The sequence below is a fragment of the Mustelus asterias genome, chromosome 7, assembly GCF_964213995.1.
Source record: "Mustelus asterias chromosome 7, sMusAst1.hap1.1, whole genome shotgun sequence".
In the NCBI taxonomy this organism is placed as follows: Eukaryota; Metazoa; Chordata; class Chondrichthyes; order Carcharhiniformes; family Triakidae; genus Mustelus; species Mustelus asterias.
This window is the reverse complement of record NC_135807.1, coordinates 19,106,340-19,126,021: the sequence shown is the minus strand read 5'-3', so window position 1 is coordinate 19,126,021 and position 19,682 is coordinate 19,106,340. Positions and strand designations below refer to the sequence as shown.

At 46.7% G+C, this 19,682-nt stretch overlaps 1 protein-coding gene across 5 annotated transcripts in view; it reads left to right on the top strand.

The window, feature by feature from the left end:
* The window catches only part of LOC144495597 (receptor-type tyrosine-protein phosphatase mu-like), an 896,407-nt gene that overhangs the window by 274,296 nt on the left and 602,429 nt on the right, over positions 1-19,682 (top strand). For all 5 annotated transcript variants that reach the window (XM_078215746.1, XM_078215745.1, XM_078215744.1 and 2 more), the window contains exon 3: positions 18,062-18,333. In XM_078215746.1, coding sequence (XP_078071872.1) covers positions 18,062-18,333 — 272 coding nt within the window. The remainder of the gene's footprint in view (positions 1-18,061; positions 18,334-19,682) is intronic.

Genomic DNA, 19,682 nt, shown 5'->3' with positions numbered 1-19,682 from the left:
AACAGAGATCAGTGAGGCTCCTCCCCCAGGAGGTTGGGTGTAAGGGGTGGTGCCCTTTGGGCAGTGCCAGCCTGGCATCCTGGCATTGCCCAAGGGGAAAACTGGCAATGCCCAAGGGGCACCTTGGTACGGGCAGTGCCAAGTGGGCAGGGCCCGGGGGGGTGGGGGCTGCTGGGGCTGGGGGTGGGGGGAGGGGATCGGGAGATCGGGGATGGCTGGTTGGGGGGTCGGGGAGGTGGGAGTTTCGGCAAGGCCAGCGATGGGGGGGCTGGCCAGTGATCGGCAAGGCCAGCGATTGGGAGGCCAGCAATGTGCATGTGTTGATCTGTGCTCAGATCCTAACTCTGTAACCCCAGGTATTTACCTGCTAATCCCCCCTAAATTATAGCAGACCTTTGGAGTGTGGGAGGAAACTGGAAGCTGGGGTGGGTGGGGAGGATGACTCCACTGGAAGCCCCCTTGTGACGAGGGTCGCCCATCCCTCCCCTTACAGACTGAACACTTCTGGACCTCCCTTCTCCCCCTTCGACCTAACCCTGATTATCCACTCACCCACCCTCCCTCCCCACCCTCCCAGAACTCCTGGGCACACCCTACCTTCCCCTTCCTGGGACTCTGCCACTTATCCCACACAGACTCCCTGCACTGTCTTTGGCACAATGCTGCAGTACCTCTTCCGGCCACTACAGCGCCATGCCTGAATGGGCTGGAGAGTTGTCGGCCAATCTGATTGACCAACAGCTCTCCAAGATGGGATTTCCTTCCAAGTGCGGAGGGAAGTCCCTCGTGCTGCCAAGCAAAGCTCATTTGGGCGTGAATCGGCAACGGGCCTTTTGGAGTTGGTGGCAACGTGTTCCCTGTGAGCCCACTATCTGAAAGATTTAAGGCCCATGCTTCACAAACCTACTTTGTTGGTGACAGGCAGTTACAAGGCCTAGTTTTCAGTTCCAACAAATCTTGCAGGTTGGGCCCCAAACAGGCATGAGGCCTCTTGAAGGCACATGTAAGAGGTCTAGCACCTGTTCTAGGCGGAGGAACTGCACAATGATATTTTTCTCTTTCCCAAAATGGCGGGCTGCGCACTTCCGCCACAATGTACATGCTGCTGAGCCGCCAACGCGTGGACTTAATGGCTGAGCTGTCTGGCCAGATTTATAGGCCCCGGCGTGCCCACCGGGGCCAAGTGGTAATCACAGCTTTACTCAATGGCTGCACATAGGGAAACAAAAGCTGTGATCTGTAAATAAGCACAGTTTGAGATGTTGTGAAGGAAATCCGAGGCAAATGTTTAATGTTCGGAGCACTTTTCAAAACGAAGGAAAAAATCATCCTCTGTGCATCAAACCAGGCACTGGAGTGTTGTTAGCTTAATGTGACTCAATTCACAGCACCTTTTCTTGTTGCGATTTGATCTTAGCATTTCCATGGCAACTTATAACACATAAACCTAAAACTCATTCATTTGTCGAAAATGATTTTTGTGAAAAAAGCATCCAGGGACATGACTGTGCTTGTATACTCTGGAAAAGCTACAGGTCGCCAGAGTGCATTGTGAATCCAGTAACGTTCTCATCTTCCCACCGTGACCCTGATGAAATGCCTTTCGCAGCTCCCTGGCATGTTTTAATTCCTGCAATAATTTCTGCAAATACGACAGAGCACTTCTCGCTTTATTATTACCTTAAGTCACACGGAGAGGGGTGAAAAAAAAGGAGAGATCGGGCTAGATTACTCTTGTAAGTGAGTGCTGCCTGGGGCTAGCATGCTCTCCAGGTTATTGATGTGTCACACATGCTTTTCACAACATTTTATACAGTTTCATCTTCTGTGCCATGGGCTACGCTGGTGCTTTTTGCTTTCTTACAGCTCCAGTCTAAACCATTGTCTGAGGTTGAGACATCTGTAAAGTTTAAAGGGCTAAGTGCTGGATTGCCATATCTTTTCCTTTGTTTACTTATCAGACTTCTGTTGTCCTCTGTCCCACCATAATATTGCGCTTGTCGTTCACATATTTATACGTGCTATATCCCGACCAAAGTGCAAGCGTTGGGTCATGTCAGCTGTGTCCCTGCGCCGCTTGTGGGTTCAAAGTGTGGTCTGAGCACAAAAACCCTGGATGGCGCTCTAGTGCAGTACAAACAGGGAGCTTCCCTGTCAGAGGTGCCATATTTCAGATGAAATAGTTTTAAAAAATTAATTCATGGGGCATGGGTGTTGCTGGCTGGACAACATTCATTGCCCATCCCTAGCTGCCCGAGGGCAGTTGAGAGTCAACCACATTGCTGTGGCTCTGGAGTCAAATGTAGGCCAGACCAGGTAAGGATGGCAGATTTCCTTCCCTAAAGGATATTAGTGAACCAGATGGGTTTTTCCGACAATCGACAATGGTTTCATGGTCATCAGTAGATTCTTAATTCCAGATATTTTTTATGGGGTTCAAACCCGGGTCCCGAGAACATTATCTGAGTTTCTGAATTAATAGTCTAGTGATAATACCACTCGGCCATCAACTTACCAGAGGGACAATCGCCTACCTACATTTATACGATTTAATGTTTGTGATCTAGAGACAATTGTTCTGTATCAGACGTTGCTAAATTCACTGGGCAATTGTATTCTAAGGGTTCCAAGATGTAGGACGGCACGGTGGCACAGTGGTTAGCATATGTTTCTGTTCACAGCTCACAGTGCCAGGGATCCGGATTCGATTCCCGTTTGGGTCACTGTGTGGAGTCTGCACATTCTCCCCGTGTCCATGTGGGTTTCCTCTGGGTGCTCCGGTTTCCTCCCACAGTCTGAAAGACATGCTGGCCAGGTGCATTGGCCATGCTAAACACCCCCTCAGTGTACACGAACAGGCGCCGGAGTGTGACGACTTGGGGATTTTCATAGTAACTTCATTGCTGTGTCAATATAGATATAGCACTCGGGGCCAATGGGATCAAAGGTTATTGGGAGAAAGCAGGATTAGGCGATTGAGTTGGAGATCTGGTGGGGTAGTCTCGAAGGGCCAAATGGCCATCTCCTGCTCCTTCCTATCTTCTATGTTTCCATGCAAGTCTACTTGTGACACTAATAAATAAACTTTAAACTTAAACTGGAATGAGCTGTGAACAGAAACATATGCTTAATAGCGCCGTGTAAATAACATGGTGATAGGCTTGTTACAAGTGGATTGTTTGACAAAATATCAGTTATCAAGAATGAAAGAAAGCAAATAAAACAGATGTAGCGTACCAATTAACTTCAAAACTACATGAATTATGCGGCCTGCTAAAACTAACACGGGATATTTCCCAGAGGGATACAGGCTGGAGAGATTGTCTTTGCCTCATATTTTCATTTTCTAAATAAAATCAGCAGCTCTCGAATCTTTTGTCTCAAACTTCATTTATTAAATTGAGATTGTAACCTCGTTTCATGTAAAGTCGCCTTTGATGGGGCCCCCGAACTTCTTAATGGAGTTTCTCGTTGATTGAATTACGAAGGTTTCTCGGGGATTGTATGTGGAAAATGTAGATTGTTATTTGATGAGTTTTTTTTCCCCCCGAAAGTTGTACATTTTAAAAGCAGCTCCGTCATGACTTTGCGAAGATCAAAGAGCACGGGGTGACAGCCGAAGCCTGCAATGTAAATTGAGAGGAGTGGAGGGAGATCTGGTAGATCAGGAAGCAGGGACTGAACCGCGTTCATCTTGGGATTGAAAAGATGAGGGATCAGAGGAGATAAGAAACTCCACAGTTTTGGAGCCTTGAAATAAAAAGAGTGAGGAAAGTTCGGCTGAAATAAGTCTCCACTTCAACAGAGCAGCAAAGGACTTAAATAAATGCGTGATTTTTACATTTGAGCTGAATGTTCCAAGTTAATATATGGACGCGGACTGTCTGTGGTGTCGAATGTAGATTGGGTTGTAAATTTAAAGATGTTTTCATTAATATTTGACCACATCTAGTGTAGAGCAAGCTTGTACACACGGTAATTGTAAGTCATTGCGTTCATATCTTAATGGTATTGCTCTAAACTATTGTCATAAAACAAAAATTGCAAATGCTTCTAATCAAACGGTAAGGTTTATTAAATCTTAAACTGAATGCATTGTGTTTGTTCGATGTTTCTGTTAATACCAGACTTAATGGCACAGATTAAACAACTGAAAAATCAAGAGAAAAATCATTAGCATTGATTGCAGGTCGGTAAGAAGGTTTCAGCCTTTCCCCGAGGCATAATCCTGAGTTAATATTTGAACAATATGCCTGGTCTACAGTATTAACCTATATTTCCATGTTTATACACTCGATTGGTCATAAATATAATTATTCATCGGAATAACATTGCACAAAATGGGGTTAGACAGGGTAGGTTCAGAAAGAATGTTCCCGACAGTGAGGGAGTCCACAACTAGGGGTCATAGTTTGAGGATAGAACTGAGGTGAGGAGAAATTTCTTCACCCCAGTGGGTGGTGAATGTGTGGAATTCACTGCCACAGAAAGTAGTGGAGGCCAAAACGTTGTGTGATTTCAAGAAGAAATTATATATAGCTCTTGGGGCTAAAAGGATCAAGGGATATGGGTGGAAGGCAGAATCAAGATATTGAATTCAATGATCAGCCATGATCATAATGAATGGCAGAGTAGGCTCAAAGGGCCGAATGGCCTACTCCTGCTTCGAGCTTCTATGTTCCTATGTTTAAAAGGGTTGCCAACTCCGGTTAGCTCCATTCCTGGAGGTTTTATCACAATGCCCAGTCAAACAGACTTTTAAAAAACCCATAAAGTATCATTTATAACGAATGAACAAATAAGGCTTTTGAAGTAACTCACTTTTTCAACACCCCCTTGATGTTTCTCCGGCTTTACTCGCAGCCTGGATATTTATTTTTCATTCCGGGAGACTCCAGGGCAATCCAGGAGGATTGGCAACCGTAATGCACTCTGAACCAGGTTACCATTCATCTCTCCCATTGCGAGTGGTGTTTGAGAGGCCGGCTACTGGGGACTTGCTCGATGGTTCCCAACATGGGGAGGCAGGTCCATGATGAGGGTGATGAGGGCCATCAACCTAGTCCCAATTCATCAGAGGCCACGTTGACTCTGTGGGATGTGGGGAAGATCCCCAGTCTCTGGAAAATAGATACAAATGAGGCCGCTGGCTTCCTCTTGTCTATGTCTCTACTAGGGTGGAGCATGCTCCATTCTAAGATAGGGTCCTGTACTTCGTAGGACCCTGATTTCTGCATCAGAGGGAGTTGTACAAGTTATCCGGAGACCAGTTAAAGATGCTCTCTACCAACCTGAGAGGGAAATCATTTGTAAGTTTCGATATGCAAGTTCAAGAGCCACAGGAATATTAATTCATAAACTTTAATCATTAGCTTAGACATGGACTGATGCATAGAATGATGGGGGCGGCATGGTGGCACAGTGGTTAGCATTGCTGCCTCACACCACCAGGGGTTTGGGTTCAATTCCGGTCTTGGGTGACTTGACTGTCTCTGTGAAATTTGCAAGTTCGCCTCTTTCTGCACAGCAGGGATTCGATGGTGTTAAGGGGGCCATTTGGCCCATCATCCTATGCGAGCTCTTTGTAAGAGTAGTTTCAGAATAAGGGGTCTCCCATAGAAGATGGAGATGACGAGGAACTTCTTCTCTCAGAGGGTAATTAGTCTGTGGAATTCACCAGAGAGCAATGGAGGCTGGGTCATCGAATATATTCTAGGCACAGTTTGACAGATTTTTGATTGACAAGGGCATCAAGGGTTAATGTTTTAAAGTTTATTTGTGAGTGTCACAAGCAGCTTACATTAACATGGCGATGAAGCTACTGTGAAAATCCCCTCGCCGCCACACTCCGACACCTGTTTGTGAGAATTTAGCATGGCCAATGCGCCTAACCAGCAATTCTTTCGGACTGTGGGAGGAAACCGGAGCACCCGGAGGAAACCCACGCAGACACAGGGAGAATGTGCAGACCCCACGCAGACAGCTACCCAAGCTGGGAATTGAACCCAGGTCCCTGGCACTGTGAAGCAGCAGCAGCACTGTGCCACTGTGCCACCATGCTGCCCCATAGAAGGGTAGGTGAGAAAGTGAAGGATCAGCCAATGAGATCAGCCATGATTTTGTTGAGTGGTGGAGCAGGCTCAAGGGGCTGGGATGGCCTATTCCTGCTCCGATGAGCATTGTGTGATTTCAAGAAGAAATTCGACATGGCGTTTGGGACTAAAGGGATCGAGGGATATGGGCGGGAGACGGGATCAGGATATCGAATTTGATGATCAGCCATGATCAAAATGAATGGCGGAACAGGCTCGAAGGGCCGAATGGCCTACTCTTGCTTCTCGTTTCTGTGGTGTATTTCTAATGTTCTTATGTTGGATCCAGCAGCAAGGAGGAAAGGTTTGATCATTGAGGTGAATACAGTTGAAGAGAGTTCACTGTGCACCAGAGTTGATGGTGATTGTGGTTGTAATATTAAATTGCTCCACCATAAGAACATAAGAAATAGGAGAAGGAGTAGGCTATCTAGCCCCTTGAGCCTGCCCCGCCATTCAATAAGATCGTGGCTGATCTGAAGTGGATCAGTTCCACTTACCCGCCTGATCCCTATAACCCCTAATTCCCTTACCGATCAGGAATCCATCTATCCGTGATTTAAACATATTCAATGAGGTAGCCTCCACCACTTCAGTGGGAAGAGAATTCCAGAGATTCACCACCCTCTGAGAGAAGAAGTTCCTCCTCAACTCTGTCCTAAACCGACCCCCCCTTTATTTTGAGGCTGTGCCCTCTAGTTCTAGCTTCCTTTCTAAGTGGAAAGAATCTCTCCACCTCTACCCTATCCAGCCCCTTCATTATCTTATAGGTCTCTATAAGATCCCCCCTCAGCCTTCTAAATTCCAACGAGTACAAACCCAATCTGCTCAGTCTCTCCTCATAATCAACACCCCTCATCTCTGGTATCAACCTGGTGAACCTTCTCCGCACTCCCTCCAGTATTCTGTACTTAAGTTCCCAGTGAAAAGGCTGTTCCGAGATGAAGCTACACATTTCGTATGGACAGAAAGTTGCAAACCAAATGCAACCACAGTGAACTCTCTTCAACTGAAAGGAATGGCAGGCCAGAGAAGTAACATTGATTATTTCATCTCAATGCGGATCTTGTTGGCTGTCCACTGTGTTCCCCTTTCCACTGCAAAGAGAACATTTCTCAGTGTCAAATGATTTGTGTTCAAGTTAAGACTAAACATGCATGTGGAGCGAGATTCTCCGGCCTCCCAGTCGCGTGTTTCCCGCCGGCGGGAGGTGGCGGGATTCTCTGGTCCTGCCGCTGTTAATGGGAATTCCTATTGACGTCACCCCACACTGGCGGGAAACCCTCGGACGGAGGTGCGCTGGAATCTTGAAGTGAGAGTTCTGACGATTAGCCCAAAAGCTGGTAGGGGTGGTGGTGTTGGGGGGGGGGGGGGCAGGGAGAGGTGGGGGGGGGGAGTAGGTGGGGGCAAGGTGGGGGGTTGGGATGTGTGGAGGGGTGACCCCACCTTGTTCACCTAGGAGACATGAGGCTCCATTTCACAGAGATCAGGCAACTAATTGGCTCCCGTCAGTGCTGTTGTCCTTCTTCAGGGAGGCAGCCTGCCCCCAGTAACTTCTGGCCAATTGGTGCAGTTCAGCAGTCTCAACAGCGCCACTGAGAGCAGTGGCCACTGCTGGGACTGCAACTGGCAGCAGAGGATGTCCTCGGTGCAGGCTGCCCCACCGGGCGGGGAAGTGGTCCTGGGGATAGTCACTCAGCCTCTGCCGGTTCAACATTGGACAGCTCACACAGCAACATGGATTGCTGCAAAATCGGCTGCACAAAATATCCAACCCCGACACCTTTCAGAGCCAGCGGCAGTTGTGTGCGGAAGGAGCAATGTCACAGTGGTGTTACTCACTGAGAGAAGGTGACTGAGAAGCACCTTAGCGAGGAGCTCCAGCTATGTCTTGGCCTTACTTAACCTTTGTAAATAGTATATAAACAAACATGATTTCAACAAAAGACCACTGTCTCCGACAAGATCGAGAGTAAGAAGCTAACGAACCCTGAGATAAAAGTACGATTACAGAAATCCCAGAGCACGCGGGTGAAGTATGTATGTGCGGTAAACCACTGTTAAGTTATTGCCTGTGTGTGTGTGAGACATGCCTGGACACGCGCCTGCTGACCCTGCCTGAGACTCCTCCCCCCCCCCCCCCCCCCCCACCGGGTATAAAGGTGACTGCTCCCACCCCCCCTGCTCAGTCGCCGGACCAGTTCCGACCAGTTCATCAGCATGGGTGTGCTCCAAGTCTTTTGTGAATAAAAGCCTGTTTGTTTTCGCGTACTCTCTAGTCGTCGCATAGTGCATCAGTATGTTACTGGTTTAACCATGTATTCCTGAAAATTGCCATCTGAATCACACCATAGGACCCCAATTCGTATAATTGAGGCCTGTCACCTGAAACCGGCAGACACTTGGCCACTTCAGGGTAAGGACCCTACAGAGCTTTATGATTCTTCCTCATTTAGCATCATCCTGAAGGTGATTTGTACCAGAGCTGCTGGCTTGATGTAACTTTGAAATAGGAGCAGTCCTTGTGATAATCCCTGAGGCAACCTGGACATGGCCCCTCACCATCCACACATGACTCCTCCAATGAGTGCACATTGTTTTCTATCCAGCGTAGTGGAGGACATGCCCCTGTCTCCATCAATGGGGATGAAGTGGAAATGGTTTCTCGGTGTCCAGATCACCAACAACCTGTCCTGGTCCCTCTACACCAATGCTACAGTTAAGAAAGCCCACCAACGCCTCTCCTTTCTCCGGAGACTAAGGAAATTTGGCATGTCAGCAATGAATGTCACCAACCTTTACAGATGCACCATAGAAAGCATTCTTTCTGGTTGTATCACAGCTTGCTATGGCTCCTGTTCTGCCCAAGACTGCAAGGAACTACAAAGGGTCGTGAACGAAGACCAGTCAATCACGCAAACCAGCCTCCCATCCACTGACTCTGTTTACTCTTCCCGCTGCCTCAAAAAAGCAGCCAGCATAATCAAGGGCCCCACGCACTCCAGACATTTTCTCTTCCACCTTCTCCCGTCAGGAAAAGGATACAAAAGTCTGAGGTCACGTACCAACCGACTCAAGAACAGCTTCTTCCCTGCTGCTGTCAGACTTTTGAATGGACCTCCCTCATAAACAAAAGAACATAGGAACAGAAGAACTGGGAGCATGAGTAGGCCATTTGGCTCATTGAGCCTGCTCCGCCATTCAGTAAGATAATGGCTGATCTTTTTGTGGACTCAGGTCCACTTACCCGCCCGCTCACCATAACTCTTAATTCCTTCACTGTTCAAAAATCTATCTATCTTTGCCTTAAAAACATTCAATGAGGTAGCCTCAATTGCTTAACTGGGCAGAGAATTCCACAGATTCACAACCCTTTGGGGGAAAAAGTTCCTCCTCAACTCAGTCCTCAATCTGCTCCCACTTATTTTGAGGCCATGCCCCCTAGTTCTGGTTTCACCCACCAGTGGAAACAACATCCCTGCTTCTATCTTATCTATTCCCTTCATAATGTTATATGTTTCTATAAGATCTCCCCTCATTCTTCTGAATTCCAATGAGTATAGCCCCAGTCTACTCAGTCTCTCCTTATAAGCCAACCCTCTCAACTCTGGAATCAACCTAGTGAGTCTTCTCTGCACCCCCTCCAGTGCCATATTAAGTTGATCTTTCTCTACACCCTAGCTATGACTGTAACACTATGTTCTGCACCCTCTCCTTTCCTTCCCTATGAATGGTATGCTTTGTCTGTATAGCATGCAAGAAACAATACTTTTCACTGTGACAATAATACAATTGAGGTCAATTTTCATACATGTGACAATAATAAATCAAATCAAATCAAATTCAGCTGAAGATTTATAAAATCTCAAAGTTTCTAACCTGGAAAAATGGAACATTTTTATTTTAAACCAGAGGGTCAGTAATGAATTACTTGTGGTAGTTGATGACTGCTTAACTAGCCTAATGATCGCGGAACATTACAGGCGGCAAGGTGGCACAGCGGTTAATGCTGCCGCTTCACAGCTCCAAGGACCCAAATTCAATTCCGGCCTTTGGTCACTGCCTGTGTGGAGTTTGCACATTCTCCCCGAGTCTGTGTGGGTTTCCTCCGGGTGCTCCAGTTTCCTCCCACAGTCCAAAGATGGGCAGGTTAGGTGGATTGGCCATGCTAAATTGCACCTTAGTATCCCAAACTGAGTAGGTTAGGGGATTGGCTATGTAAATGTGTGGGGTTACAGTGATAGGGTGGGAGGGAGGGCCTGAGTAAGATAATCTGTCAGAGGGTCAGTGCAGACTCGATGGGCCGAATGCCTCTTCTGCACTGCAGGGATTCTATGATTCTATGATTCTATCAAGGACCCTCTTCATGTTTCTGTCAAAGGTGGTCTCCAAGCTGTATCATAGTTGCAGGACATCCTGTCAGAGAACATCTAGGCTGGAATTTTACCGTCTCACCTGCTCCAAAATTGGGGCGGGCGAGGCTCGCAGAACGGCATTCTCCATTGATCTCGGGCAGAATCTTTCGAGCCCCGGGCAGGCGAGGTCATAAAATACCGGGCCTCGTGTTTTAAGGATTAGGGCTTTGTCTGCAGAATAGGTATGAGGCAGAGGAAATTTTTTTAATGGTTTTCTCCTTTAGTCTGGGGAATGTAAAGTGATCTTTCATCACTGCAGTGACATTTTCATTTCTAACAAGCTTCATAAATGAGAAAAGAAAGTTTCAATGTCAACATAATTTTCTGATATGGTCTTATGGTCTGTGATAACATCCAGGATCTACTTAAGGGGTAGGTTTCTGGCTGTGACTGGCTTATATGCTCTATGATGTGGAGATGCCAGCGTTGGACTGGGGTAAGCACATAATTAAACCCGTTGGACTTTAACCTGGTGTTGTGAGACTTCTTACTGTTATATGCTCTATCCCAGTGATGGGCAACCTAGGCTAGTGCGTGGGCTGCGTGGGTGACCCTCCTTCATCTCAGTGGGCCACAAGATTGAAATCACTAACCATGACCCCCATGAATAAGATTAAATACATTTAATACACGCTGAATATTTCATGACGACTTTTGAAAATCATTTATACATTAATAGAACTCTCATCAACTTCAAATGATAAAAACAAAAGAAATATTTACACTTTGGACGCAGGGGAGTGCACAGCTCTCACAGTCAATGCTGTGTACAACCATAGAATCCCTACAGTGCAGAAAGAGGCCATTTGGCCCATCGAGCCTGCACCAACAACAATCCCACGCAGGCCCTATCCCTATAATGCTATGTATTTACCTTGCTAGTCCCCCGGACACTGAGGGGCAATTCAGCATGGCCAATCAACCTAACCAGCACATCTTGTGGAGCGTGGGAGGAAACCGGAGCACCCGGAGGAAACCCACTCAAACACAGGGAGAACGTGCAGACTCCACACAGACAGTGACCCGAGGCGGGAATTGAACCTGGGTCCCTGGCGCGGTAAGGCAGCAGTGCTAACCACTGGGCCGCCCAGCACTCACCTCACTTCACTTGCCCTTGCTTTATATGAGTATCACTTCAGTCATACTGGTGGAATAAAACTACGCGGAGGATAATCAGTGGGATGTGGCAACTCTGTGTGTGAACAACGTCAAAAAAATGTCTCGTGGGCCACACTCAGAACCCAGTTGGGCTTCATGTGCCCCCCCCCAGGGCCATAGATTGCCCACCATTGTCCTATCCCCTCTCCCTTCCCTGGAGGATTCAGTGACAGGCCCCCCCATGTGAATAAAAGTCAATTGTTTTCCCAGCGGGGTGGGGTGGCTAGCCTTCTCTCAAAGGGGAGTTCAAAAAATGAATGGACATACTAGGTGAGGTTAATTTAATCCCTGAGTTTTCAGATTAGATGGGAAATGAACCGGGAAGGAAGTGCAGCTTGAAGTAAGCATTTTCATCTGCTACATGCGGCTTACTTCCTTAAGCTGAATTTCCAGAGATGGAATGCTTGAGTTTAAAAAGCTCGCATCATTATTAAAATGATAATTAGAAAGCACTCCTATTATAGAGCAATCTGGCAAGCTCCGACATGTATTCTAGAAATTTCCAACAGCTTATTCCTGCGCTCAGGGCGGCACGGTGGCACAGTGTTCAGCACTGCTGCCTCACAGCACCAGAGACCCGGGTTCGATTCACGGCTTGGGTCACTGTCTGTGCGGAGTCTGCACGTTCTCCCTGTGTCTGTGTGGGTTTCCTCCGGGTGTTCCGGTTTCCTCCCACAATCCGAATGATGCGCTGGTTAGGTGCATTGGCCATGCTAAATTCTCCCTCAGTGTACCCGGACAAGTGACAAGGAGATTTTCAAATGATTTCATTGCAGTGTAATGTAAGCCTACTTGTGACTAATAAATAAACTTTACTTTTCAGAAGGAATAATCCAATTCCTATTCTCCACAACATTTAAAAAATATGTTTCTAATGCTCCTCTGCTTCCTCTTTGAAAGTGATGGATACAGCATCACACAGCTGATGGGAGCACCATGTGTGTTGTTGTAACCCTCACAGTGAGGGAGGAAATTCTCTCATCACCTTCTTCTTGTGATCATAAATTCATGTTTTCTGATTGCCAACTCACTGTAGTTTGACTTTTCTAAAAACGCGCCATTTTTCGACCATACCTGGCCATCCTCCCTGTAAGAATCTCACTTCCAATGAAAACAAAATCAAGTTTCCTTCCGACAAACCCACACCTCTCATCCCAGGTATTTTAATAATTCTCTGCTGCATCATCTGAAGGGCCTTGACATCCTTCCTAAAGTAACACACTAAAGCAATATTCTAACTATTACATAATTGATTTGATTTGATTTATTATTGTCACATGTATTAATACACAGTGAAAAGTATTGTTTCCTGCGCGCTATACAGACAAAGCATACCGTTCATAGAGAAAGAAAAAACAAACAACAAAGAAAATTACAACACGGGAACAGGCCCTTCGGCCCCCCAAGCCTGTACCGACCATGCTGCTCGTCTGAACTAAAACCCCCTACCCTTCCGGGACCATATCTCTCTCTTCCCATCCTAATCATGTATTTGTCAAGACGCCCCTTAAAAGTCACTATTGTATCTGCTTCCAACACCTCCCCCGGCAGCAAGTTCCAGGCACCCACGATGCTCTGTGTAAAGAACTTGCCTCGTACATCTCCTTTAAACCTTGCCACTTGCACCTTAAACCTGTGCCCCCTAATAATTGACTCTTCCACCCTGGGAAAAAGCTTCTGACTATCCACTCTGTCCATGCCCCTCATAATCTTGTAGACTTCTATCAGGTCACCCCTCAACCTCCGTTGTTCCAGTGAGAAGAAGCCATGTTTCTCCAACCTCGCCTCATAGCTAATGCCCTCCATAGACAAAGCAGGAACCATACCAAGCCGTGATACATCCAGCGAGGATGCTTTCTATGGTGCATCTGTAAAAATTGGTGAGAGTCATAGCGGACATGTCGAATCTACTTAGCCTGCTGAGAAAGTAGAGGCGTTGGTGGGCTTTCTTAACTACAGCGTTGGCATGGAGGGACCAGGACAGGTTGTTGGTGATTTGGATACCTAGAAACTTGAAGCTCTCGACAATTTCCACTTCATCCCTGTTGATGTAGACAGGGGCATATGCTCCACTATGCTTTCTGAAGTCGATGACTATCTCCTTCGTTTTGTTGACATTGATGGGGTAATTTGTATAGCAATGGCATTCCAGTGTTCTCCATTGGTAGTGGATGCAGCTGGCTAGTGCACCATCTATTGTCATATCACTTACAGAATACTGAAAGGCCTGGGTAGAGTGGACGTGGGGAAGATGTTTCCATTCGTAGAGGAGACTAGGACCGAGGGCACAGCCTCAGAGTAAAGGGACGACCCTTTGGAACCGAGACGAGGAGGAATTTCTTCAGCCAGAGGGTGGAGAATCTATGGAATTCATTGTCACAGAAGGCTGTGGAGGCCAGGTCATTGAGTACATTTAAGACAGAGATAGATAAGTTCTTGATTGGTAAGAAGGTCAAAGGTTACAGGGAAAAGGCGGGTGAATGGGATTGAGAAACTTGTCAGTCATGATTGAATGGCGGAGCAGACCTGATGGGCTGAATGGCCTAATTCTGCTCCTATATCTTATGGTCATTCTGAATTGCTCAGATATGGTGCTGGGACGCCTTGTATTTGAACGACTGCAGGCCTTGTAGTGATGGCCCACACCATGATGTGAAGTATTTCTAGACAGTGTGGATAGGGAATCTATTTCATTGATTTGACCTGGTCAGCAGATATGAGGCCACCTGTATTTGCTCATTGCATGCCAGACCTGCTTTGACAGACCTGCTTAAGTCTCCCCAGTGTGAACCCTACATATATTTCTTTTTTGTTATTGGGACATAGTCAGCATTTGTTGCCCATCCCTAATTTTGTTTGAACTGAATGGCTTCCGAAGAGGGCAGTTAAAAGCCAAACATATTGGTGTGGGTCTTTGTAGTTCAGACCAAGGATGGCAGATTGCCTCCCCTAAGGGATGGAGCATTCATGAACTAGGTGGTCACTAAGGGACATTAATGAACCAGATTGGTTTATTTTCCACAATAATAAATGGTAGTTGCCATGGTCACCATTTTCTGAGACTAGATTTTATATTCCAGATTTTATAATTGTTTTTTGTTGGAGGATAAATGTCCCTCAACACCAGGGTGAACTTGGTTAAATCGGAGACGCAGATAGTTCCCCAGCTTCTATCCAGTGACCCTGATTGCTGTCCAGTGACCCTCATCTGAAAGTCTCATCTGAAAGTGACCCTCATCTGAAAGTCTCATCTGAAAGACAGTGCCTCCAACTGTGCAACATGCAAGTGTCAGCCTAGATTATTTATTCAAGTCCTGCGAGTAAAGCTCGTATCGTCAACTTTCTGCTGGGGAAGGGACAAAAAACAAGTGCGATTCTCACATCCGAACAGCTGTCCAGTGGCTCCAACTGCTGTCCAGTGCTCCAACTTCTGTCCAGTGGCTCCAACTGCTGTCCAGTGACCCCAACTGCTGTCCAGTGCTCCAGCTGCTGTCCAGTGGCTCCAACTGCTGTCCAGTGACCCCAACTGCAATCCAGTGGCTCCAACTGTCCAGTGACCCTGACTGCTGTCCAGTGGTTCCGAATGCTGTCCAGTGACCCCGACTGCTGTCCAGTGGCTCCAACTGCTGTCCAGTGAGCCTAACTGCTGTCCAATGACTCGACTGCTGTCCAGTGGCTCTGACTGCTGTCCATTGACTCCGACTGCTATCCAGTGTCTTGCATTCAAAACAATGGGGTACCAAATGACGTCAGCTGAGAATTGGATAGAGTTTGGCTTTCATGCCCTCAAATGCCATGTGAACACCTTGGCGAGCATTTCAACTTTGGCAGGGGCGCAAAATGGACAGTAGCACATAGGAATCACCCAACCTGAGAATCAGGAGGGGCTATAACAAGTGGCTAATCCATTGTGCACTCTGGGTTAAATTGAATTTTATCCCCATTATCCCAATGCTCCGAATGAAACTTGATGACCTGGACTGCCCAGTCAAAGTGGAATCTAGCCCCCTCAATATCAATGGCTTCAGAAGCAAAGGGAGAATAGGATGAAAACAAGAGTAAGTTATATTTATACATCTCTCCATGTAGATAGTTAGCTTTTGAGAAACCAACCATTGCTTTGATGCCAAGGATTGAGGTCTTAGATTTGATCACAGGATTTAATCTAAAGTAAAGTTTAAAGTCTATTTATTAGTCACAAGTAAGGCTTAATTAACACTGCAATGAAGTTACTGTAAAATTCCCCGAGTCACGACACTCCGGCACCTGATTGGGTCAATGCACCTAATCAGCACGTCTTTCAGACTGTGGGAGGAAACCGGAGCACCCGGAGGAAACCCACACAGACACGGGGAGAATGTGCGAACTCCACACAGACAGTGACCCAAGCTGGCTATCGAACCCGGGTCCCTGGCGCTGTGAGGCATGAGTTAACATGCAAGATGGAGAGAAGGCTGCACAAGACCTGACCTTCCAGTCACTGCGATCACCGACTGGGTGATCAGTCTTCCATCTCTTCCCCAGTTATAGAACATAGAACATAGAACAGTACAGCACAGAACAGGCCCTTCGGCCCACGATGTTGCGCCAAGCTTTATCTGAAACCAGGATCAAGCTATCCCACTCCCTATCATCCTGGTGTGCTCCATGTGCCTATCCAATAACCGCTTAAATGTTCCTCAAGTGTCTGACTCCACTATCACTGTAGGCAGTCCATTCCACACCCCAACCACTCTCTGCGTAAAGAACCTACCTCTGATATCCTTCCTATATCTCCCACCATGAACCCTATAGTTATGCCCCCTTGTAATAGCTCCATCCACCCGAGGAAATAGTCTTTGAACGTTCACTCTATCTATCCCCTTCATCATTTTATAAACCTCTATTAAGTCTCCCCTCAGCCTCCTCCGCTCCAGAGAGAACAGCCCTAGCTCCCTCAACCTTTCCTCATAAGACCTACCCTCCAAACCAGGCAGCATCCTGGTAAATCTCCTCTGCACTCTTTCCATCACTTCCACATCCTTCTTATAGTGAGGTGACCAGAACTGCACACAATATTCCAAATGTGGTCTCACCAAGGTCCTGTACAGTTGCAGCATAACTCCACGGCTCTTAAACTCCAACCCCCTGTTAATAAAAGCTAACACACTATAGGCCTTCTTCACAGCTCTATCCACTTGAGTGGCAACCTTTAGAGATCTGTGGATATGGACCCCAAGATCTCTCTGTTCCTCCACAGTCTTCAGAACCCTACCTTTGACCCTGTTGCAGTGATCTTGCTTCCTATCTTCCACCATTGTGGCAGCTCCTCCATGAACCTTTACTCTTGGTTTAACAGCGTATCTGCATCAAGGCAGCACTCCAGACCAAGTCTCATACACAAACTGTTGTTCCAAATACGGAAAAGGTAAACGTGGTTGACAAACAAATAGGCCTATTTATTAGATTAGAAACACACAAGGTTATTTCACACCATGCCAACTGGTACAGCTGGGGAGATTTGAGCAGATCTGTTGAGATTCCGCAGCCAACATTAACCCCAACAGATTCTGCAAACCATCTTTTAATTACAAAATGCGAGCGTCAAATGAACTCTTTAATTGAAAAAACCTCCTGTTTCTATTGCTAACATTCTATTTGAGAGCTCTTGGGCTAGAAGCAATTTATCTCCATTTGTGGCGTCAATTAGTAACAGTGGGTTGTGAATTTGTGAATTCTGCAGAAGGTTTATTCATAAATTGAAACTTGTCCTCAGCTCATTGAGCTGAATATATGCTTACTTCAGTTTTAAGTCAAACACAGTCAGGGCCACATTGAATCGGTGCTTTTTTATTATTCATTTGTGGACATTGCTGGCTGGCCAGCATTTATTGCCCATCCCTAGTTATCTCAGGGCAGTTGAGAGTCAACCACATTGCTGTGGCTCTGAAGTCACATGTCGTCCAGACCAGGTAAGGACGGCAGATTTCCTTCCCTAAAGGACATGAGTGAACCGGACGGATTTTTCCGACAATCGACATCAGTAGATTCTTAATTCCAGCTATTTTTTTATTGAATTCAAATTCCACCACCTGCCGTAGCGGGATTCAAATCCAGGTTCCTGGCAAATTAGCTGAGTTTCTGGATTAACAGTATCAAGATAATGTCACTAGGCCATCGCCTCCCCTCTCTCAGTAAGAGTGAGGACAAAAGGGAATAAAGGTGTGTGTTTATTGGGTTGAATTAATCCAAATAGCTTTACCAGACTTGTACATATAGAATACTAAGTTGTTTTTCTAAGCGGGGTGATGATTTATCCTCTGGCGAATGTTGAGCCAGTTGATTTGCTCTGAATGCAGATTTGATTTCCAAACCACGGTTCTCTAATAGACTTTAATTTCCACCTGTTCTGTGCAGGCTCCTTTGTGATGGTTAACACCTCCGGACGTCAGGCAGGACAAAAGGCCCATCTTCTGCTGTCGAAACTGAAGGAGAATGACACACACTGCATTGATTTCCATTACTTTTTATCCAGCAAGGATGGAGCCAGCTCTGGGTTACTCAATGTTTACGTGAAGGTCAATGATGGACCTCTGGGGAACCCGATCTGGAATGTGTCTGGCATGACGACGAGGAGTTGGAACAGAGCAGAGTTGGCCATCAGCACTTTCTGGCCTAACTTCTATCAGGTACTGTACATTCAATATTCATCTCTTTCTCATTGAAGTCTCTCAACAGGTTGCCAACTGGGGATCGATCCTACAGTGCACGGTGGCACAGTGGTCAGCACTGCTGCCTCACAGTGCCAGGAACCCGGGTTCGATTCCCGGCTTGGGTCACTGTCTGTGCAGAGTCTGCACGTTCTCCCCTTGTCTGCGTGGGGTTTTCCCCGGTTTCCTCCCACAGATCGAAATACGTGCAGGTCGGGTGCCTTGGCCATGCTAAATTGCCCCTAAAGTGTCCCGGGATGCGTAGGTTAGAGGGATTAGCAGGGTAAATATGTGGGGTCATGGGGATAGGGCCTCAGTGGGTTTGTTGTTGGTGCAGACTCGATGGGCCGAATGGCCTCCTTCTGCACTGTAGGGATTCTATGATAAATTCTCCCTCAGTGTAGCCAAACAGGTGCCAGAGTGTGGCTACGAGGGGATTTTCGCAGTAGCTTCATTGCAGTGTTATTGTAAGCCTACTTGTGACACTAATAAATAAACTTTAAGCTTCATTATCCATCATGAAATTGTAGAACACAGTTAGTCTCACAACACCAGGTTAAAGTCCAACAGATTTATTTGGTAGCACGAGCTTTCGGAGCACTGCTCCTTCATCAGGACTCAAATGATGAAGGAGCAGTGCTCCGAAAGCTCGTGCGACCAAATAAACCTGTTGGACTTTAACCTGGTGTTGTAAGACTTCTTACCGTGCCCACTCCAGTCCAACGCCGGCATCTCCACATCATGAAATTGTAGAACAGTTAGACAAATAGCATTTTCTGTACTCAGCCTACCTGGGAGCGGGTGTCAAAGTGGTAAGAGCTAAATTTGACCTAGCTGTGCGAGGGAGGGAGCACGGTGTCCTTGCTGCTGTTTCACCAGTCTCCGACCTCAGCTACAAACCTACTTTCCTGCCATCGGGTGAACCTGCTGACCCTCAGCTTACACCGGAAGGATGGCCGTCGCCTGTGTGAGATACTGACAAACTGTGTGTAATTGAGTCTAACGTGATAGATTGCCTTCAGAAGAGAGAGGACGCGGGGAAGAAAATAGTGTCTCGGATTTGTTCCGCAGTATAAAGGCCTCTCGGAATTCAGATGGCATACATCATCTTCCTGACCATTCTCCTCTCCAGGGTTGACATCAATCAAACCCTCCCTGCAATATGTCATTGTCCATTCTCTAATGCCTGCCAATCTCTGGCTCCAAGTCAATTAGACACTCGCAGATGTAACCGCTCTTTAAACCAGCCTTTATTGAGCATCGAGTAAACAGCTTGAAAAATGAGCAATCTGACAGGAGGTAGTCAGAAACTTCTGGATGATTTTTTA